Here is a 24,734-nt window from a genome sequence, read left to right on the forward strand (position 1 = left end):
AATAATTTTTCCCATTTTCAAATAAACTCTTTGTACATGACATAATATTTTTTGTAGCCATAGTTTATGTGTGAAATACAACTCAGTAAGCAATGAATGTACTCTAGCTTTACAAAGTACTTAGTATTTTATGTAAAATGTACTTAACTGTCTTTAGTCACTTTTCATAATTCTCTTGTAATACAAATTTTTCCACTTCGTTTTAGTCTTCAACTTTGTTACCGTAAAAATTTTCACTATATTTTCTTGCTGTCTTTTTAATCAGCATATAAGTCTGAATAAATTTTAGAAAGATATTTTCCAGGTTCAAAGAATCTTTCTGGAAATTGACAAAATTTAAACACTTGTTTAAAAATTTCATTTAAAGATCTTATTAACTCATTTCACATGTAAAGTATTTTTACAGTAATAATTACAGAAATATAAGGAAACTATAATGTTTCCTTATTTCCCAATGAAATACTTTTGAGTTCTCTTATTTCTATTATTTTTCAGTCAGTAGTTCTAGATTTGCAGTTAATTCTTTTCTGTCACACTATCCTTTTTGGACTGGTTCTTGTTAACATAAAATACCTGTATAACTGCTTACTTACATCTTTGCTTCAGCATCTATAGCAAACTGGTGGTGTAAATGATCCTGATTATTGCACGCCTCTCATGATGCGGTTTTCTGGACCCTTCCATCGAGAGGCAGTGGCATCGTAACAATAATGTGTTGCTTATCCATGCACACCAGGTTTCTCTCCATGTCTACACTCCCTTACAGTAGTGTTTGTCACACACACTCCCGAGTATGTAACTCTTCTAGTGCTACTGTGAATAGACTCTCTGGGCTTTAAACGACGGTCAGGTTGCTCGTTGCTAGTCCACAGAAATGCAGGTTTGCTGTTGCTCTGTTGCGGCTGGCACTGTTACTTGCTGTGGCCAACAGAAGGCTGTAGAGGTTTCTCAGAGCCAGTAATAAGCCTGGTTCTCACAGAACCCTGCAGTTTCTGTCTGTCCTCACGAATGCTGACACCGCCAGCACATGTATGATGGCTGGACTACTGAGGGATGAAACATGTGACTCAGTCACTCTATCACGTCACCTGTCATCCAATCTCAGACACTCAAGTGAGGCCAGTCTGGACCAGCCATTCCCCAAACACATAAAGCAAGGTCAGCCCGTAGCAAGAGAATTCCCAAGCTTAGGCACTTTCTCATTAGCAATCATAAACACTTCTGTTTTACAGAACTGAGTTTAGGGATGGTTTGTTATATAGCAAACTGATAGCCGATTGACAAGTAAGATGAACCAAATGGCTCAGTACATACCAAACATATAAGTGACCAACACAGCTCATTTTAGTTACTGAGCTCAGCTATATACTATTCGGAAACATGTTCAATCTGTCAGTGCAAAATACATCAAAAAGTAGTTCAAGGGATTTTTTAGAAACTAATTCTAAAATTGCAAAAGTTTTACAATATGCTTCTAGGAAAAGCATTTTGTAAACAGAATAGAAAAACATTAGAACTTTAAAAGTCAAAAAAGAAAAGCTAATCTTCTCAGACTATGTCTCAAATCATGCCTCAAAACTTTTTGAAATGAATTAGGACACACATGCAAATTAAAAAATAAAAATTTCTCAATAAGAAACGTTTATTTCAGAAAGATTAGCAGTATCACTCTTCATAAGAATGACTGTTAAATAAGCAAACTGCGACCCTTAAAAAGAGCACTACACTAAAATATTACAATACTGCTTTCTTTGCAAACGACTCATCTTCTTTAATCACTTAAGATATCAAGTAAATGATCTTAAATAAACACCTTCAGAACACAATTGTCTGGTATTTGGAAGAGGTTTACTTTTCAAGAAAATTATCCAAAGTCTAAACATGAATAATGCATTTTGATATTTAACCACATACATGAAAGGCAACGTTAAAGAGTTCCCTATAATATGTACTTTTAAGTCACATTTTTAAAAAAAAGAACTTCTTAAAGTCACTTGGTTTAAAAAATAAAGTGATTAATAATAAGGTAATATATCTAAAAAGTAAACACAAAGATATTTATTAGCAAAGAAACAGGAAAATTTTAAAATAACCCTGCAACACTTTTGTGTATGCAATTTATCAAGAAATATTGTAAAAGAACAAAACAAATGTTGGCTCATTCTGGAGCTTCTTTGTCATCATTAATGTATTCAGGCTTTCACAGCTGAATTGCTATACTTTGAAAAGATTTTCATGAAAGGAAACTCATATTCAGTGTTTAAACAAAGCTGTCAGGTTACCAAGATTAAAATTTGTTTGAGTGTCCAGAAAATCTTCTCTTAAAATAAAATAAAAATAAAAACAATGTTGTCTTCATTTATAAACAAAATAAAATAAGGTTTTGTTTAACCATAAGTATTTATTTTGGGGGAAAATAGAGAAAGAATAATTTTAACATAAAAGTGAGACTATTTTGAGCAGCTATTTTGTTTCACTACTAGTTCTATTTCTCAAATTGATACAAATGATCTCCTTCTGTTTCTGTCTATCTGCTTGCCTTGTCAGTACAACTGACTGTCAGGGCTGGGGAGATCTCTTCTATCTAAACAGAAGATGTGCAGTTTGTAACCTGCTTAATTCGCCTTATGTCCTACATGCCCTCAGTATGGTGTTCATTAAAATCTCAGCTGTTTTGTTCATAGCAGTGGCAGCCTAAACATAGGCTTATTTTTCTTTGTTAAAAGGCCAGATTGTGCATAAATATACCCCTAATCTGTGTGTGTGTATGCATGTGTGTGTTAATGGCAAGAAATTAAACCAAGTATGTAAATGCTTGTTGGTGTTTTCATTACTCAAGCCAGGCATCTGAACTCACTTAGTCCCTTGCCTAGATGTTCATAAAAATAGCACCTCTCAGTCTTTGGAGAGAGGCTTAATGTAACAGCCATCTCTAAAATCAGATAGCCTATATTAAGCACTGCAAGTTGGTATAGAGAAATTCTATAAATTGCCATTAACAACCATTTAAGAGTCTCCATTCCTCCCCCTCCAAGAAGCTCTTGGTGGGCCCCAGGTTTCCAATCTTAATTGCTTCCATGTATTTGATTATACAAAAGGTTTAAATGAAACCTACTTATATTGCCTTGGCAATAAGATAAAATGGCTCAAATCAATTACTTTTTTTTTTTTTTTTGGCTTGAACAGAAAACTCTAACCTGTACATTTGACTGGCCAATCCAGTTACTGAACACAATTTCTGTTCAGTTCTGATCTGTTCACAAGCAGACTTTACTATTTACTAGTAGTATAAAACACTATTTTACTATTTTAAAAACTTTACTAAGCTTTTAAATGCAATATAAAAGCATCTCAATGATTCTATTACAATTTCAAAACTCATGTATGAATTGTAGTTAACAGTGTTCACATGTATCAAATTAACCCCATACTGAAATCATTAAAAGTATACACATGTCAAATATTTAATTACTACATTTTTGTGTGGTTTGATTAACAAGACAAAAGATTTATTTTTAACTTGTTACTAAGTTACTTGTGATGTTAATTTTAACATGCAATTAATTAAATGTACATAAAGGACTATTAAAATATGCCTGACAGATGCAAAAAGTAATTTAACCTCATAATGACTAAAAACTAAATACAGTCTGCTGGTCGTTTTGACCCATACAATATACATTTTAAAAGTAAGATTACATTAACTATTAAATATAGCTGCCTGAATATGCCAACCATAATTGTATCTTCAGAAGTTTTTCTCAAAAGCTATCGTCTAACTGACTGCGGAAACTGCCCTTGGTAGGCACAGATTGGAGACAGCCCTCCAAGTATCAGGAAGGCACGTTAGGCAGCCTCCCCTTCACCCCTGACCCTAATCTGCGGATCGTCTGGAGGGCGTGGGCTTCTAATACTGCTCTCAGATGGGAAGCAAGCAAAGACTCCACCTCAGCGGTGATGTTTTACTCTCATCAATCCACCCTGGTGTAAGGGAGAAAGAGGTTCCCAAGCAAGAGCACCGAGGATGAAGCACCTCCACTGAGGAGCAGCTGACGTGAGGGAATGACGAGCGCGGCAGTGCACCCAGCAAGAAAGGGCTGGTACGGTTCAGACAGCAGCCTTGACAGGAAGCCAGGCTACAACAGTTTCAGGTTTCATCCTTCAGGGCAGGAATGGACTTCTCAACACAACATGGCAGCAGTGCTATTTCTAAGTATGAAATCTGCCACATTCTTGACGTCATGATTGGGAGACATCTAATCATAAGGCTCCATCAAAAGATAACGTAACTTAGGTTACACTACGTTGTAAGTAGAACTAAAACTTCAGGAACAAATCCAGCAACTGACAGAAAGTCCCCCACTCCTGGTTCGGATAACCCTTGTGCTCCTCCCAGCACGGTGGGGGTCGTTTAACTAGGATAACAAGTAACACTGAGTACACAAGCTTCTATAGGCCAAATCAACCTTCCCCAGTGAAATCAGAGGATCCAAGACAGGGTCTCTGTACTCGCACGAAGAGGAGGAGGAGAGGAATGAGGTACCCACATTAACCCAACTGCATGTCCTTAACAAAATCAAACAGAATACTGTGTCAGTTCTTCACATGTGCAAAATGACTGGACAGCAATACAAAATTACTTAAAAGAAATATGAGCAACATAAAAAGTTGGGAGTTATATTAGAGTATATAGATCAATTCTGATAAATTTTCAAGTATGATATGACTATTCCCATCACCTTTTAATAATGAAAGAAAACAAAGTAAATTGAGATGTATATCACTTATACTGATATATATATATATAGTGCTTCTGGTGTTAAAGAGACAGGCCTACCAGTTTTAAAGGCATTGTGAGATCTGTGACTCTCCTGTACATGTCCAAACATACCGCTGGTCTTCCTGCTGTCTCTCTGCAGCAGAGGGAACAGCGTCGAGGCCCTAAAGAGCCTCTGTGCTCTGCCTATTCATCCCTCCCTCCTGCCTAAGCCCTCCCCATCACTGATCCTCTTACTGACTTCATGGCGCGGCCTTTACCAGATCAGAGAGTTGGACTCAGATTGCCTTCTTTCACTTAGTAACATGCATCTCAGGTTCCTGCTTGTTGTGCTACAACCTAAAGGCCCCTTCAGTTTCGTCACTTAATAATAATGACATTGTATGCACATACCACTTTGTTCATCCATTCACCAACTGAAGGTCATCTGGGTTGCTTCCAGTTTTGGCAGTCACCACTAAAGCTGCTAGAAACACTGTGTGATGGTTTATGTTTAGACAATTCACTTGAGTAAATACCAAGGAGTGCAACTACCAGATCACACACAGAGAGTAGGTCTACTTTTGTAAGCAGAGGTCACCCCGTCCTGAACTGGCGGCGCCGCTCTGCGTGCCCACCAGCTCTGAGCAAGTGATCCTGCTGCCGCGCTGCCCCCGGCACTGGGCACCAGTGCCTTGGACCTCGGTCATTCTGGTAGATGTGCACGGCTATCGCACTTTAATCAGCGATTCTCTGGGGACCTATGACGTGGAGCATCTTCTCCTCTGCTTATCAGTATATTTTGTTTTGCAAAATGTCTGCTCAGATATTCTGCCCATTTTTTAACTACTGGGTTTTTGTTTTCTTATTTCTGGGTAATTAAATTTGTCTGTTTTAGATACCAGTCGTTTATCAGATAATTTTTGTAAACAATTTTCTGCCAGTCTCTGGCTTGCCTTTCAGTCCCTTTAATGTCTTTCAAAGAGAAAAAAAAGGTTTTAATTCTAATGAAACCCAACTTATCAATTTTTTCTTTCATTGATCATGCTTTCAGTTTCGAAACTAAAATGTCATCACAAAATGCAAGATCATGGAGACTTCCACCTATGTCATTTTCTAGGAGTTTCATAGTTTTACATTTAGGTTGATGATCCACTTTGAGTTAACTGTTTCTGAAAGGTATACAATCAATGTCTAGATTTTTTTAATTGGCTTTGCTTCTTTGTCAGTATCAATCACTTAACTCTATTTGTATGGGTCTTTCTGTCCTCTCTATTCTGAAGTCAGACGTTGCCAGTCTTCTGATTTTCTTCTCCTTCAATGTTGTATTGTCTATTCTGGGTGGGTGGTGGACTTGAACAGAGAAATCCTGTGTAGTCTTACACTGGAAAGTGATTAAACAAATGCAGAAAACCAGGCTACAAAGTTCTTTTAGCCTCTTTAAGGACTTTCTGTAAATAGCACTTCATTAAAAAAAAAAAAAAAAAGCCCCCACAGGCTACTCGTAACGTGCTTCTGAAATGCTATAATCTTGGCATGCAACAATTAATCCTGAGACCTGACATTGAATAAACACTTTAAAGGCATATTATTTTCTTTCAAAAAGTTTTTGGGGGATTCTCTTGCAGTCCAGTTAGTGGTTAGGACTCAGCACTTTCACTGCCATGATCTCACAGCCAAGAAAAAAAGACACAGCAGGTTTGGGGCAATTTCTTACTTACAAGATAAAAAAGGAACTAAGAATGAAGACTATGTGCAGGCGAGGTTTGGAAGAAAGCAAGAAGCTAATTAACTTCTTGCATTTGGACTCCTTTGAGAAAGCAAATAGATGTCTTATTTTTAAATCCTTTACATTTTAAAGAGCAAGCATTTAAATAATCAGATTATGGTTACTATTCTAATAGTCTATAATGTAGTTTAAGGACTCAATAGACAAATAATTTAAAACAACTATTAAAAGTCAAGATGGAATTTAGAGACCATGTATAATAAGAATCAAATGAGAACTGCTTGCTGTGTAGTGAGTGAAAGTCACTCGGTCACGTCCAACTCTTTGTGACTCCATGGACTGTACAGTCCATGGAACTCTCCAGGCCAGAACACTGGAGTGGGGAGCCTTTCCCTTCTCCAGGGGATCTTCCCAGCCCAAGGATCGAACCCAGGTCTCCAGCACGGCAGGCAGATTCTTTCCCAGCTAAGCCACCAGGGAAGCCCAACAACACTGGAGTGGGCAGCCTCTCCCTTCTCCAGCAGATCTTGCCAACCAAGGAACTGAACTGCAGTCTCCTGCATTTCACGTGTCTTCTTTACCAAATGAACTGCCAGGGAAGCCCGGTGTGCAGTTCATACAGCAACTAACTAAAAGCAGCAGTCTGCCTCTGCAAAACTCAGAATGCTGTTTAAAGAATCACCTAAACTAATTTTCTACTATTGCTAAATAGACTGTTCTTCTTGTAAATTACTCTGTTTTGACCCATCTGATCTGTGAACACCCTGGTAGACGGAATTCAAAATTTAGGGCATAAAATGAGAGTCCATGGATTGTATAAAGAGTCTCGAGCACTGAAAAACTAAATATACTCCTATGAACCTCTTTCCTAGAAATGAGAGATACATTTAATTTTTCAAAGTCTAGATTCCCCAAGCTTCTTGCATTTCACATTTAAATATTCACTACCTAATTACTCTTCTGCCTATTTTCTTTTTTTATTTGCAACTTTAGGAATTTCTGTCATTAAGCAAAGAAGGAAAGGAAAGAAGATAAAAACAACAGAAACACTCATCAATCAAATTAGGCAAAAAGACTGTCAAACTAATTTTTTAAATTACAGTATTGAATTATCTGGACTGCTTTTATCTCCCTTGCACATAAAATCACCACTGATTACATGATAGTAAATCTTGTTCTCAGGTTTATGGAGAAGAGCAAACATTATTAATTATGGCTTGGTTGACCATTCATCGCCTTTGTTTACTCTGCATATATAGAAACAGAAACAATCGATTATTCCTCCCTGAGTCTTCTGATCTCAACATTTAGCGTAGGCCAGATAGAAAAGTGAACTCTTCATTAAGAAATGTCCATGTCAGATAGAAAATGAAAGTCAAACTGAGAATTCAAACACATTTTTGCTTCCTACCTTTTTTATATGCCACACCATTCTGTTCCTTTCTATTAGCATGATTATTTTAATTATTAATTAACTTGCAATAATGATAATAATAATTTAACTAGTAATTAATTTATACTACTTATGATATTCAAGAAGTGAAACATTACTTTAGTATTAAGCAAAAACTGGATAAAACTGAACACAAAACTTTCAAGGACCCATGTTCTTTTATTTTTAAATGGTAATTAAAAGTTTCTGATACTATTTACACAATGATAAACAGGACATGCGGTGGTAAGTGCCAAAAGGTATTTGTTTTATTTACATCTTACAGGCTTTGCTTTCTGGCTTTGTGCTTTCTCTTCCATCACTTTTTATCTAGCAGCAATTCCACAAAATCACTCAGCCCATTAAAAGTTTCTTCCTTTCTGCTATAAGGAGCCAAGAATGCATTATTACATTTTTCTGTGTGAAGTATGCTATTAAATAATAGCTTGTGCACTAATTAAAGCAAATGTAATTGTGAGAACACATTGACGTTGTTAAAGTAAATTAGCCAATTTGTTAATAGTTTCATTTCAAGTGACCTTAATTGTATTAATTGTGATACTAGCAAATTAAATTGAAGAGCATTAAATACATTGTTCTAATATGTCCTAGAGGAACAAATTTTCCATTACTTCAGCAAAGAGAAAATAAAGATTATTTGCACCACCCACCAAAGTCTCCTACACATGGCGTACACAATGGGTCAAGCAGAAAAGGTCTTATCAAGACAGCCTTTATTGTTATTATTTTAATATTAGTAGCATGGCATGAAACAGATCACATAGTAGTAACTGAGCTTTAGATAAATGGTTAATTCTATAACATTCTTTTATCTCAGGTTAAGCAGAAATTACTTCACTATTACAGAGTTAAAATATTGAGAGTGAGGAAATAAAGATCAGCATAGACGACTACAATATGAAAATAAATTTAAAAATACAACTCTGTGTAAATCAGGCATTACTTAATAAATGCTTAGTATCAAGTCATAAGGATACATAATAAAAAAAGTTACGGCCCTCATTCTTGAAAAGAGATTTAAGAGTACAACAGAGAGAACGATACAGACGCTAAATAAACTTTAGTCTTCAGAACACCATCCACACTGGCTAACAGCCCCGAGGTGAGCCCCTGCTAGACCCGCCTGCACGTCCCCCATGGTGCACGTCCCCCACAGTGCCCCAGCCATCTGCAGACACCCTGAACAGGACAGGAGTACCGCCCCCCAGTAAGAACCCTGCTGTTTCTCTCTCTGTGCTTCTCTGTGCCATGTGCCCGCCCCCTGGCCCCTGTCACCATCTTCCATGCCTGGCTTCTTGCTGTCTGTCATTCACATGTCACTGACCAATCACCTCCTCAGAGGGCGCTGCTCTGAAAATGTGCAGTGTGTACGCAGCCGTCCATTGGACTACCACTCTAACCATTGCCTGGCACTTATCATTCTGATACTTTTTCTCATTTTTGTACTTTTCCACCCTTTTTTTTTTTTTAACTGTCTCTCTCATGCTAAAATGTTAATTTCATTGAAAGAGAGCACCTGGACTATTTGTTCAATAGTCTATCCCCAGATACTAGATGATCAGTCAAGTTTTTGAATGATGAATGAATGAACATCAGGTTTGTGGCCTGCAGCCCACACCAGGTCTGATAGAGTATGTGTGTCTCTATGATCTCTATTCATCCACTGAGTGTAACTGAAACTTCTTAACCATTATGTCACCATTTCTGATCAAAAATCTAAGTTCAGCAAAACAGATACATTCACAAGTCTAATTAAAGATGCAAACTGTTACTAGTGTTCAAAGCCTGGTCAAAGTTAGCCAAGATCTATTCTACTAGTTTTCTGGTCCCACTGATGAACTAGCAGAAAGCCTCTAGCGCAATTCTTTGATAAGAAAGCCACTGGAGGTCACTTCATCTCAGTGCGTCTCTTTGGTTTACATTTTTCCAAGGTTTTAAGAGAATACTGTCGCACAGAATCACCTCTATCACTCTAGTTATGCCCTGACCCAGCCAAACAAAACCACCCATCCCATAGCTTCTCACTTTTGGGGACCAAGGAATGTTGGAAAGGCTGACTGAGCATCATGAAAAAGTCTCTCAAAGTATGGCTGCTCCTCAGCGGATACCTCTGCCCACAGGGGTAGCAGGCAGGGCTGCTGGGTCTTTCCGCCACCAGGGCGAGCAGGGAGGTCTCCTTTGCTCTTCAGCCGCTCAGTTGTGTCCAACTCTCTGCGACCCCATGGACTGCCACACACGAGGCCTCCCTGTCCTTCACCAACTCCCAGCGCTTGCTCATGTCTATCAAATCGGTGATGCCATCCAACCATCTCATCCTCTGCTGTCCCCTTCTCCTCCCGCCTTCAATCTTTCCCAGCATCAGGGCCTTTTCCAATGAGTCAGTTCTTTCCATTAGGTGGCCAAACTATTTGAGCTTTAGCTTCAACATAAGTCTTTCCGATGAATATTCAGGACTGCTTTCCTTTAGGATGGACTGGCTGGATCTCCTTGCAGTCCAAAGGACTCTCAAGAGTCTTCTGCAACAGCACAGTTCAAAACCGTTAATTCTTTGGTGCTCAGATTTCTTTACAGTCCAACTCTCACATCCATACATGACCACTGGAAAAACTTAAACTCTTAAGACAACAAAAATGAAAAAATGTTTTGGTACAACTAAAATGACTCTTCACAAAATCCGAGTGCTGAAGGAACTGAAAAGGAGCCTCTCTCTTAATACAGGGAATTGCTACACCAACAGAAAAGTTCAAATAAAACTAAAAACTGAATTCAAATAATAGAGAATACACAAATCAATAAAAAGAGCTCAAAATTCACACCAATTTTTTTTTTTTTTTTAAATTTCAAGAGTACACCGGGTTTCCCTGGTGGCTCAGTGGTAAAGCATCCTCCTGCCAGGGCAGAAGACACAGGCTTGATCCCTGCTCGGCCTGCGCGCTGCAGCTGTTGAGCCTGTGCGCTCGGGCCCGGGAACCACGGCCACCGAAGCCCACGCACCTAGACGCCCTGTTCCACACCAGAAGAAGCTGCCGCAAGGAAAGGCCCGAATGCCGAGACTAGAGAGCAGCCCGCACAGCAACAAAGGCTCAGCACGGCCGAGCACAGATAAACAAACATTTACCATTTCTTTTAATTTCAAGAGTTCATTTTACTAATAGTGAATTTCATTGTTACCATTAAAATGTCTAACTTGCTAAATCTCAATTCACTACGAGAGCATGAATACAGAAAATCTACATATAATCATCTAAATCTAACATTAGAGAGCAAGTTGAACTTTGTTGCCATGTAAATGTTTACCACTGATATTCAAGCACTACATCTTCAGGTTAATTCTGGATCGGATCTTGGGTTCCCTTCTACCCGCTCAAGTCAGTGAGCAGTATCTTGAAAATACCTGCCCGCTAATTACAGGTCATCAACCCTTTTCCCATCACAGACTGTCTCCTCCTAAAGAGCCTGTAGCCAGGCGGTCCTGAGGCACTGGCCGCGGGGAGCTCTCTCATCTGCAGCTTCCATAGCCTTGGCCCCTCCTTCCCTTTCCCCCTACTTGACTACTGTCAAATACCGCTCCTTCTCCCCACTTCCTGCTCATGGGGACTCTGACCAGTCAGTCCCCACTCTTTTCTCTTCTCTTTGTGTTTCCTGGCAGCCTCATATCTGATCTGGCTTCTCTGGGGGATGGCTTTAGCGCCTCTGACGCGCGGCCTTTCACACTGAAGCCTCCTGTTCCCGGCCTTCTTCTGGACGGTGCAATTTAGAGGGACAGGGCACGGTATGGTCACTGCCCTTGAAGGTCACCTCTACCTATTGTCACACCGCTTCACAAAAGCCACTGTTAAGGAGATGTTTAAAAACCATTCATTTTTAAAAAATCCTTGTTACTGTCATTTAGGAACTTCCAAGTCACTCTCCCATTTATTTAGTAATCTTTATCTTTAACATAGCCACCATTTTCCTTAATGATTTAACAGTATCATCTATCTAAACTGCTGTTCTCCTCAATATCCACAGAGAATTTTTCATTAAGATGATACTTTTTACAAAACTACACAGACAGTAAAAAGACCAGTGTCTGCCAGAGGCTGAGGAGCAAAGGATGGGGAAGACGGACAGGTTTTGCAAAGATACTCTTCTCTTGTGTGACCCTGCTTGGACAGGCACACGCCTTCACACATTTGTCCAAACTTACACAATGTCCAAGAGCAAGAGCGGATCCTAACGAGAACTATAGAGCGAGGGGCAACGTCGGCTCATCCAGTCACAAAAGCACTGCTCTGGTGGGAGACACAGGTGAGACAGAGGCTGTGAACATGTGGGAACAGACGCTACGCGGGAAACCTGTACCTTTCTCTGAATTTTGCTGTGAAGCTATAACTCCTCTTTAAAAAAGTCTTTGGAATAATAATAATAAGACTTCAAACCAAAACCTGTCCAAACCAAGGAGACCTAAATTACCGCCGAGAACTAACGAAGGTGCTGAGCTGGTGCGCTGGCTGTCGCTGAACACTGCTCCGCTGCCCCACGCTGCTGCGACTCCCCACCACCCTGCGATCCTCTACCGCACCTCGCCTCACTCCCTCCCTCCGACACGTTCTGCCCTGCCCTCTCATAACTCTGCCCTCTTTCCATAACAGCAAACTTCTTTCTATTCTCAAATCCATCCATGAATTCTTCCACCATAAACTTCCTTGTCCACTGTCTACCTGTTATACTCCCCTGACAAAGCAACCATCTGCTTTTCGTTGTGGCTAAGTCCTAGGAACTGAATTCTGCTGGATGCAATCATACACATTTACAAGTCTGTAGCACCTATAAATTATGTTTAAACTCACCTTGGTCCCCAAGGTTATATATTCTTTACCAACTAAATCTAACCTTTTTTACTCTCCCCAAATATTCAAATGCTTCATCTTATCACTCACTATCAGCAAATTACCTCACCCTAAGATATCAAGAAAGATATTAAAATATCAGTGATACTTTTGGACCGCACCGAAATACCATTCCTCCATCCTTCCTGCTATTACAGTGAGAGTTAAGAACACCCTGCCCCTCTGTACAAACCCATCTCCGCTCTAGACTGCATCTGAAACCAAGCAGAACCCTGCCAGTCCTGTCCCAGGTACAAGGTTCCCCCTCACCCACCACCTCCTGTTTGCAGAATAACTGAAATGTCCCAAGTCTACCGAGTCACGAAAGAGCAGGGTCAAGTAGTTAATGGTTAAGACGACAGAGGCACAGGATCTTTCAGGGTCTGATGAACACTCCTGGGTGGCTTTACAGGTACTGTAACTGCTATCAGAGGGGAAAAGCGAACCACAGGGTGACCCAGCTGGAGTCGAGACACAGGCTGCTCCGTCCTGAGTAATCCTGAATCCATGACTAGCACACTTGTAAGACCTGGACTTAAACAGAGGAGGATTAACACTATAAACTGTATGAGTATCTTTGTGGGCATCAAAGTAATTGTGGCTTACTGTGCCCATATACACAGCCAGGCAACGGAAACTATCAACAAAGAGACGCTACAGACTGTCGGCATCTTCCACGCTAAGAAAAAGGATCTTTGTTCATAATCCCACAGGAATGGAATGATGTCTCAGAGGGGAGATGCGTAAGCAGCATGTTTACAGGTAGTTTATTGTAGGAAGCAGCTCTCTGCAAGGGACCACTCCTGTCACTTTAATAAAGCTATATTTTACCTAACCTCTGGCCTAAACACACTTTTCAAATATTTTGATTACATAACATTTTGCCTAACATGTTGGTACTTTACAGATCAAAGAAGAAATGAAGAAGGAGTTGAGAGATCGCCAGACCTCCCTCCCAGCCTCCCCTTCACTAATCTTACCACAGAGACTGAGTGAGGAGGGAATGAGGCGGCGCCAACAGCCTGCCCACGTGGCGGACGGCGGCGACCCTGGCCCCGGCTGCCCCGCTGGCGCTTTAAAGCTGGCAGCCGAGCAGAGCCTTCGGGGTTGCTTCTGGGATACTAGCCCACCTTCTCCCTGGGCCCTGGACAGGCAGCCCACATCACACGGCTGTGGATGTTTCGAGTGGCAAGCACCCAAACCGGAGTTCAGTGACACCTCCAGGACCTGGAAAGCCACACTAAAGATGGCAACAGGACCATCGTTTTCTCGCATCAACTACAGTAAACTGATTTTATTATCCCAATTTATTCACCAATAAAGCCAGGCACCCATTTCCAGCCATGAAATTCTATGATATAATAAACCAAAAGAAAGGAAGACTTGGGACAAAAAAACTGTAAAAAGGCAAAAATGAAGTAGGCAGGATATTCCGAATGTCTTAGATATTTTTTAAGTAGGTTACTAAGTATTTGATACAAGAGCCAAAAAGAAAGCTCTGAAATAGATATTACATAAAAAGGTATTACATTAAGTAATTATCTGAATACTATAAAAGCTGTTAAGTAAGTAAGAAGGCATATAAAATTAGAGCTAAAAACTCTGGCTATATGTAACAAACCGTAATTCTCAAAAGAGACCTAAAAGAGGAAAATGTTTTCTCATCATGAGTAACATTCCAATCTCCTATAAGCTTGGAAAAAAACTAGTGATTCTGATAATGTTATTTCATTATTAATAATAGGTTAAGTTTCCGTAAATCTTCATATTGTTGTTTTTAGTTTAAAATGATTACTTTTTCATTTAATTAAATCATTAAAAGTTACATGCTAGGACTGAATAATCATGAATAGCTGAAAAAATAAGTTTTTTTATGGTTTAAACTGAATTATAGGTAACTTGTCCATTAGTAATACCCTTTGATCAAAGATCTTGAGATTTAAGATGATAATTTTGGTACATAACCAAATTCAACAGAGAAAATATCATACTTTCTGTGGTGCTTTCAATTTGAAAGAGAAATTCAAGCATTTAAAAGTTTAATTAACATGGAAAATGTGCCCTAAGATTTTGCGTGTATAGAAGTATATGCAAATACTTCTTTTTTTTCTGCCCTCACTCACTTCCCTCAAACATCCATGAAAGTAAACCAATCATATGTAACTTTCTCTCTGTCTTATCTGTTATGTGGCTATTTTTGCTAATCCTTTCCAGAATATGCAGAACCATTTAACTCAGAAATGTAGTATATTTCTGTAAATATAAAAATTCAGGTTTCAGAAATTAAAGACTTATTTGTTTACTTCTGGAATATACAAAAGGAATTTTTTTCAAGTCAACAAAAAACATGGTTTTTACACGAGAAAACACTGATTAAGTCCAGTGTCTGACTACTTACGAAATGAGTCATCTAGTTGCCACAAATTCCCTTGTGGGAAAAGTGTAAATGGCTTCAAATGTGTGGAGAACCCCATGAAAGACATATATTAAAATAAACCAACACACTAAACAGGTGATGATTTTTCACGGAAATATGACGACCCCATTAAAATGCAACACACAATGTCCTGCAGAAAGAAAACCTGAGACGAAATAGACGCTTTATAGAAAATATTCACATATACAATGCACAAAACCCACCACCCTTAGGAACCTTTCTGGCTCTAAAGAACCAGATATTTACATATCTTTCTTCTGCGTGTGCGTGCGCTTATGTGTGTTTTGTGTATATTTTTAACAGTTGACAGCTGTTTTAGAGCATACAGAGATGCCAAGCTGAATGAGGGTCTTGATTACTTCAAGATTAGCTATCTAAAGTTTCTATTCATTTTAAGTGTTGTTAGTTGGAAGAGTCATTAGTCACTTCCTTGTCTCATAGAACATCAGCATACATTTACATTGTTAATGAACATTTGGGGTAAATGAATTAATGGCACTTTTAAACATCAATTCAGTCCTAATAACTTTGTATGTCACAGAAATGTTGGCTAGGATATAAACGAAAAGCCTTTTCAGTAAAGGTAACACCTTATTCCTGCAAACAATAAAGGATAAAATTAATTTAAAATGTTTTCTTAACCAGTTTTTAAAAAATGAACTTCAATATTTAATGAACTAGTCCAGAGAAAAATACACACTTAAAAAAATGTTTATTCAAAAATAAGCATATAAACCAGAATATTTTGGTGAAAATATTTTATATATTGATAACACAAAAATGTATTCACTTTTAAAATATGCACTTATGGAAGTGACTGCAGAATAATCTGACTTTTTAAATTAAGACTACTGCTTAAAGATATGACATTTACGAAAAAAGCATCACTAGGGATGACTGTATCATTCTCACCACTAAAATTCTTTAAATGCTGAAACTAAACACTAACTTTTTTCATACTATCAAAACCTTAAATAGCAGTCTAAATAGAAGCAAATATAAAAATAAAATCATGAAAACAAGCTGCACACTATTTTCATTAAACACAAGGGGATTTGTATGATGTGGAATGTATTAAAAATGGACAAAAAAACATATACACACTCCATAAACCCAAGAGCTGTGTACTAAAGAAATAGTTATGTTTAGGAATCAACTTTTTTTAATTCCCAAAACATTACTTACTGCAGACCTTTACATCAATATAGGGGGAAAAAACCTCTACTGAATTATAGAAAACATATGTGAATGACTTTGACTAATTATAATTTCTTAAAATAGGTCTTACAATCCTGCTATACATATGAGTGAAAAATCACAAGTAGTTACTTGAATCATGAATCGACTTCAGCAAATATTTAGTTGAAATAAAGATAAAGCTTCAAGAATTGTCACAAATGTACTGTTTCCTTCTAAGATACTATGTTATCGTTAATATTGAGAAAATACTATAAGGCTCCAATACATACACATTTAATACATTTTTCTAGGGTAGGCCCAAACATAGTTGACCCCTTAATAACTTCCATACATAGATATTTAAAAGAAAAACACAAATTTCAATTATTAAAAAAAAGAGAAGAATCAGGAAAGTCTTCTACCCTGTAATAATCTCAACTTCCTGAAAGAAGAAAAATCCCCACAAAAATGAACACCAAAGGTTTAGACATCTTTAAAAGATATTTGACATAGACCATTTTGTATTTCAGAATTCTTATCCTGAAGTAATGAACTGTTTATGAATTTTTTTTTTTAAGAATTAAACATTGGCTACAGCTAATGTGTCTGGCTACAATTAAAAGTGGACACTCAGTGTCACAGCACTCCATATCTATCCAGTAAAATGGTCTTAAAAGTTCTCCTTTGCGCCTCATCTAGAGGAAGACATCTAGAGCAGGGCTAGCTGGAGACACTCTGCCAGCTTTCCCAGCAGCTCAGCAGTTACCCGCGCAGGAAACTCACCTCCAGGCTTGTCTGAGTAACTCGACAAGGGGTCAGTGCCCACTTCTTGTTCTTCTGGCTGCAGAGGATGTCTAGTTTCAGACAAGGAATGATACATTGTGAGAACTGGACAGTGTCACCAAAAGTGGCCACCTGGAAGATGAAAAATATGGAGAAAAATGATACTCTTTTTCCTGCCTTGACTAGGAATAAATGCAAACCTGAAATGATTAAGTGAGCATTACAAACATTAACAAGCTTTATGCAGGATCCAGGGACTTTTAATACACACTAGTAGGATATATGGAGAAGGCAATGGCACCCACTCCAGTACTCTCGCCTGGAAAATTCATGGACGGAGGAGCCTGGTGGGCTGCAGTCCACGGGGTCGCTAAGAGTCGGACACGACTGAGCGGCTTCACTTTCACTTTTCACTTCCATGCATTGGAGAAGGAAATGGCAACCCACTCCAGTGTTCTTGCCTGGAGAATCCCAGGGACGGGGGAGCCTGGTGGGCTGCCGTCTATGGGGTCACATAGGGTCAGACACGACTGAAGTGACTTAGCAGCGGCAGCCATAGGATATATGTAAAGAAGTGAAAAAGTAGCACTAAATTTTCTTTTTAAAAATTACTTTCCAAATCTGAACTTCACTGGTAATCTTTACCACAACATGCAATTACATATGTCTGCAGTACACTTCTGCACAAAAAGCTGAATTGTAACTTAAGCCATTCTCACATTTATAATATCCTTCATTTTGCTGGCAAAATAATACACATTTAAATAAAAACTTTCAAAATATAGAAAATATAGCTAACTAATATAAAAATATGGCTAATTATTTGTAATTCTATTAGCTGAAAACACCACTGTTAACGTTTCAAGTTTACTATATGTATTCTTTCTTTGTTCTGAGCGTTTAAAACACGTATAGTTTTAATGTGATCCACCATGCTAAGTATCCGATTACATAAATTATCGTCTCTTCCTTCCCATTAAAAAGTCCACATTATCACTTCTAGTGGATCCCTCGTATTCTATTACATAGCTGTAACAATTCACGTAACCAGTTCTTTATTAGTAAACCAGGATGCTTTCAATTGCCCAACACTATAAACAGCCTCACAATGAATGTCTTCCACTAATATCTCTGTACTGTATCCATGATTATTCCCCTTCAGGATAAATTCTTATAAGCATAACTACTGAACCAAAGCATGTATTTTTTAAAAAATATAACATTTTGTGATAAGTTTTGACAAATTATGATCTAGACAGATTTGAATATAATAGAACAATTCATTTCCCTTGGCCACTCATCAACAGTAGAAATAAGTAATCTCTTGGGGGTTTTTTTGGGGGGGGGATCAATATGATAATCAAGTTTTATACTGCATTTGCTTGATAACTAGTAAGATAACTGAAGACTTCATATGTTTTCTCTGACATTTGTTATTGTTTTTGTGGACGGAGTTTATTATCATGATTGCCCTCATGATTTGTAAGCATGCTTTAAATATTAAGCATATTAAACCTTTGTCATATGCTACATATATTTCTCACAATGTATCTCTATGTTCAAATTATATATAATTCCCTAGACAGAGTAACATCTTTATGAAGCCAAAAATATGTGTATCTTCTTTATGGATTCTGCTCTGGTGTTACACGTACAAAGGCAAGATTATGTAAATAACCAGTTCTGTCTTCTTTTGTTGATTTGAAGGTTTTCCTTCTCAAGTCTGATTCCTATAAATAATTCTAATTTAAACACATTTTTTTTAGAAATTAAATTGCTTTTGAACTTGTAAGCGACACTACTTGTTTTTTTTTTCAGTCTATACAGTACAAATGACCCTCCCATATCAACATCTTTCAAAAAACAGACTAAGTTCACTAAATTTCATCCAAACTAATGTAAGTAACAAAATATTTTAAATTTCCAGAGCAGGGGGAACAGGAAGAGGAAACGTGAAGTGTTAAATTGGAAAAGAAGGTCCAGCCAAAATGTGTATGTGATCTTACAGGATGAAGTCTCCACTCCTGGAGGAAAATTCCAGAAAAGCTCACGAGCATACAAACCTTTGACCAATCTTTTCCCATCACAAAACCTCCTCTATCCTACTTACTTCATCTCGAAAATGCTCATTTCATAAAAGGACTTGAATATTTTCTCATTTTTATCAGAACACTTCAATCACCCACCTTCACTTTGATTAGATGTCAACAAACCCTATCCCTCTCAGATTATGGTTAAAACAAAAGGAGAGGCTTAGGCAAAATCAACACTTGGGAAAGCAGAACTTTTGTTGCCAACACGGTAAAAACTTCTAAAGCCATAAATCTAAGCAGTTGTCAGTTCTCGCTTCTTCTGTGTACAAATCATCATACATGGAGCACTGACTGAAAGCTAGAGAGTTCCAGGAAAACACCTATTTCTGCTTTACTGACTATGCCACATATCACCACATACTATCACCACATACTGTGGAAAATTCTTCAAGAGCTGGGAATACCAGACCACCTGACCTGCCTCTTGAGAAACCTGTATGCAGGTCAGGAAGCAACAGTTAGAACTGGACATGGAACAACAGACTGGGTTCCAAATAGGAAAAGGAGTACGTCAAGGCTGTATATTGTCACTCTGCTTATTTAACTTATATGCAGAGTACATCATGGAGAAATGCTGGGCTGGATGAAGCACAAGCTGGAATCAAGATTGTTAGGAGAAATATCAATAATCCCAGATATGCAGATGACACCACCCTTATGGTAGAAAGCGAAGAACTAAAGCGCCTCTCGATGAAAGTGAAAGAGGAGAGTGAAAAAGTTGGCTTAAAGCTCAACATTCAGAAAACGAAGATCATGGCATCTTGTCCCATCGCTTCATGCCAAAGAGAAGGGGAAACAGCGACAGACTTTACTTTGGGGGGCTCCAAAATCAATGCAGATGGTGATTGCAGCCATGAAATTAAAAGATGCTTACTCCTTGGAAGCAAAGTTATGACCAACCTAGACCACATACTAAAAAGCAGAGACATTACTTTGTCAACAAAGGTCCATCATACTCTAGCTATGGTTTTTCCAGTATTCATGCATGTATGGGAGAGTTGGACTATAAAAAAAGCTGAGCACCAATGAATTGTTGCTTTTGAATTGTGGTGTTAGAGAAGACTTTTGAGAGTCCCTTGAACTGCAAGGAGATCCTACCAGTCCATCCTATAGGAGATCAATCCTGAATATTCATCAATCCTGATTGATATTGAAGCTGAAACTCCAATACTTTGGCCACCTGATGTGAAGAGCTGACTCACTGGAAAACATCCTGATGCTGGGAAAGATTGAAGGTGGGAGAAGGGGAAGACAGAGGATGAGATGGTTGGATGGCAGCATCGACTCAATGGACATGAGTTTGAGTAAGCTCCGGGAGTTGGTAACACACAGTGAGGCCTGGAGTGCTGTGGTTCATGGGGTCGCAGAGAGTCGGACACGACTGAGCAACTGAACTACACAGAAGAAATTCTGGGAAAGATACTCTAGTAGAGGATCACGAAATGTAAATAAGCAATTATATTATAAAACAGACTCTGACACAGTCTACTCATCAAATGAATGAACAGATTTAAAAAATAAAGTCCTCTACTATGGAGAAGTCTCACCAAACTGAAACACCTAATGGGGTCAGGTAAAACTTACTATTAATTCCAGTTAACATCCATTAAGCAATGCATATATGGCAAAAACTGCATTAAACACTTCGTGTATACTCATCATTTTATCTGCTGAACAACTCAATGACATATCTTCATCCTTACTTTCATTTCACCAGAGAAAATGAGATACAGAGAGAGGAAGCAATTTGTTCACAGTCACACAGCTAGTGAGTGTTGGACCCATCCTCTCTGGCTCAAGGGCTCATCCTCTGCTTCAATAGACCCTTGGTTCTAAGGCCGTGAGGCAGACCGACAAGACATCAAACAAGGGAGTGTAAGATGGCGGGTCTGTCAGCTGTTGGGACATCCTTTTCTCTCCTTCAATGTTTTCAAGAAAAGTTAAAAATCCAGAATTGTATGTGAAATCTCTCTACTTGTGTTGGTTGATAATTTTTTTAAAAACTGTGTGGAATTGATTAAACACCTCTCAAACCTGTATTTGGCCATGGCTATCTTACAACATAAAATTCATATTCTCCATACATTTTGTCATACTCTTAAAACATGTAAGTTTCAACATTTGAAAATGAGTATCGCAAGTTAACTGCCAGACTTCCTTAAAATTTCTTTAGCATCCTATACTATGTTTTCATATCATTACTCTAGTTTCTCATTTTTATAGTATATACACTTTTCTACTTTAAGACTTCATATACCTAAAATATACAAATAAGGGCATTTTATGTATTTTAAACTCTATGAGAACCAGACAATCAACCAGTAAACTGATATCAATGCACATTTCAAAAAGACACATTAAAATAAGATACTCTTCAAAATAATGATGCTCAAATACTAGCTCAAGATATTTAAGGCCTTTTAAACTCTACAGTAAATTTAATTATAAGCCATTTACTCATTTCAACCTTAATAATAATTCTTTAGAAATTGAAATGTCTGTGGTAACCCCAGTAACCACAATACAAAATTTACCCAATACACCATTGTACAGCCATTCTATAGCATCTACTATAGAATACAGAATATCTACTATATTCTAATTTATTATGCCTACAGATTGAAACTGAGTCACTGAAATGCTTTTACTAAAAGAAACCTGGAAACATGCTGAATAGTAATAATGAACTATTTTTAAGAAGTTTATTGAATAAAAAGTTTGGATAATGCTCTTACTTTTCTTTTAAATACAGATTTAAATAATAATCAAGTTGAAGAGTAACTTATCAAGTTGGCATTGTTTTAGTTTTTGTTACTGTTATTTTAAACACGAAGGGCTATTTTTGCTTTTTATAACATAATAAAAATTACTTTGTTGGCTACTGCTATTGTGATTACCTTATAAAATCACAATATGCTGCTTTCAAATGTGAAGTAATTTTCTTAAGAGTTTTCCAACTTGTGTTTTGTGACTATAACAACCAAAAATATACGCAAACTACAAAGCAGGATGGCAAACGATTTTAAAAAAATGTCATCTGCATTTACTTTAAACACTATAATTTTGTACCTGTGAATACCAAACTACAAGAAAATATTTAAGAATTCAAGTGAATTAAGGGTGCTTCTTTTTTTTTTTTTTGGTTCAGAATATTTTAAGACAACCACTATAAAAGTCAAAGTGGCATAAACATTTTGAAACTCACAATGGACCACTTCATCTTATGCTTGTATACTTGCTATGCCCTAAACTTGTCTACACAGAAGTGAAGTGAAGTGAAGTGAGTGAAAGTCGTTCAGTCGTGTCTGACTCTTTGTGACCCCATGGACTATTCATGGAATTCTCCTGGCCAGAATACTGGAGTGGGTTGCCTTTCCCTCCTCCAGGAGATCTTCCCAACCCTGGGATAGAACCCAGGTCTCCCACATTGCAGGTGGATGGATTCTTTACTAGCCGAGCCACCAGGGAAACCCAAGAATACTGGAGTGGGTAGCCTATCCCTTCTCCAGGGGATCTTCCCGAGCTAGGAATCACCGGGGTCTCCTGAATGGCAGGCAGATTATTTACCTAAAGCTATATATATATATATATATATATATAGAGAGAGAGAGAGAGAGAGAAATACATAATGACCAAAAGCACGCATCTTAGTAATGACTACTTTAATCCATAACTGATGGATTTAAACTTTCTTAACTAATGTGAAACTGTCTTTAGAATTTCCCTAGCTGACAAAAATGGTAAAGAATTTTTTAAAATAAGGGCAGTCTTATTTTCCCTAATTCAAAAAGCACAGCAAAATACCTTCCAAGACTTGAGAAAGAAGGGATCTCTTCTTTGCTACACTTAAAATATAAATAACAGTTAAAGTCCCTGTTTTTCATGAAATCAAAGTTCACAAAACTCAAACTTAGCTGCGCAACATGGCTTTAGCTGCCATTCTGGCCACACAAACTGACACACTAGGCTGAAACTTCCATTTAAAAATCAAAGACTAATCTTAAGGATTGTTGTATTGGCTTCATAAATCTGGCTGTTACAATATTAAATCATAAGATAAAAGTGATCTGAAAGAAAGGAAGTATTGTTGAAACTGTTAATATTTAATGAAAGGGTTGAGTTCACTAAAGCTTGAAAGATAAATTATGTTAATGAAATTTCAAAATAATATATTTTCCATGTAAAGTGAAGTAATACAAGCAGTCTATAAGTATAAACTTCATATTGTGAGCATCAAAATCACCAAAATAATAGGTTAGTGAATAAAATTTTTACTTTTAAAATGGCATCATAAACAAAACCTCTAGAAAATAGTTTATTCCCTCTGAATCTGAAGTTCTTTGTATTTCAGCTTATATTTATGCTTTTACTGTTTCTAATATAGAGACACAGAATTAGTATTCTGAATCATGTCTTCTAAAGACATCCATATTCAAAAAAGCTCATATAAGCATACTTCATTCATTTAAATTCTTGACTGATGGCAAACTTAGAAGTCAAACACTGAAATGACAGTAATGTTACTTTACATAAAGATAACTTCTATAAGAAAAGCATATGAAAGAGCTTAAATGAACTATTACCAGAGCACAATTATAAAAGGGGGTGAGGGAAGATACAGCATGAGTGAGTATCCGTTACAGGCAGCCTGCATTTACCACAATGGGCTTAGAACCTACAATATGACAGCTTGGCTATAAATCCAAGAAACTGATAGAAGCTAAATTTTTGTAATTAGACAGTAACGGAACATTATTTGTAGAATTGACAAAAAAATTTTTATTTAGACATACTGGTAGCCAGAAGTAAATTTGATGGTCAGGGAAATGATGTTTTAGTGTCTTAATCATGAGAGAAAGAGGAAGAGAAATTAGAGCAGAAAAAAAGATGAGAAAAAAAGACAAAGGATGAAGTTTCATTTTTAAATTCTGTCAATCTTTAATGTAAGAGTGCTCCATTGGACTTTAAATAAGTTAATTAAGTATTAAAATCAATCATCTGAAAGTCTTAATATTTAATATTGGTTAGATTGTATATCAAAGTAGTTTTATTATTTATTTACTCCAAACCTTTCCAGAATACTTCATCTGACAACAGGGGGTCTGTCTCTCACAAGATAAATCCATTTACAATGCCAAATAAATTATATATAAAAGCATTTGTCTTAATACATGTCATTCAATATTAAAAATCACCCATTGGTAAAATCCTGAAACCCTAATTCATTTTTACCAACCACACAATTGTATTATTCAAGTGCTGCTGATTAAATAGGTATAGGACTACAGTAAGGGTCTACACACTGAGAACAGAGATTGAAAGAAAAGTAACACAGATTTAATGCCTGTATTTCCAAGTTACCAGGATAAGAATTTTAGGATAAACGATCCACTGTAGAAATACTAGATTCATAAATTATACACATAATCAGAA

At 37.5% G+C, this 24,734-nt stretch overlaps 1 protein-coding gene across 3 annotated transcripts in view; it reads right to left on the reverse strand.

Moving 5' to 3' along the window:
- TBC1D5 (TBC1 domain family member 5) overlaps positions 1 to 24,734 on the reverse strand; it is a 588,062-nt gene that overhangs the window by 338,694 nt on the left and 224,634 nt on the right. For all 3 annotated transcript variants that reach the window (XM_018053168.1, XM_018053179.1, XM_018053183.1), the window contains one exon: positions 17,209 to 17,340. In XM_018053168.1, coding sequence (XP_017908657.1) covers positions 17,209 to 17,305 — 97 coding nt within the window. In that variant the 5' untranslated portion in view covers positions 17,306 to 17,340. The remainder of the gene's footprint in view (positions 1 to 17,208; positions 17,341 to 24,734) is intronic.

The sequence above is a fragment of the Capra hircus genome, chromosome 1 (assembly GCF_001704415.2).
Source record: "Capra hircus breed San Clemente chromosome 1, ASM170441v1, whole genome shotgun sequence".
Lineage (NCBI taxonomy): Eukaryota > Metazoa > Chordata > Mammalia > Artiodactyla > Bovidae > Capra > Capra hircus.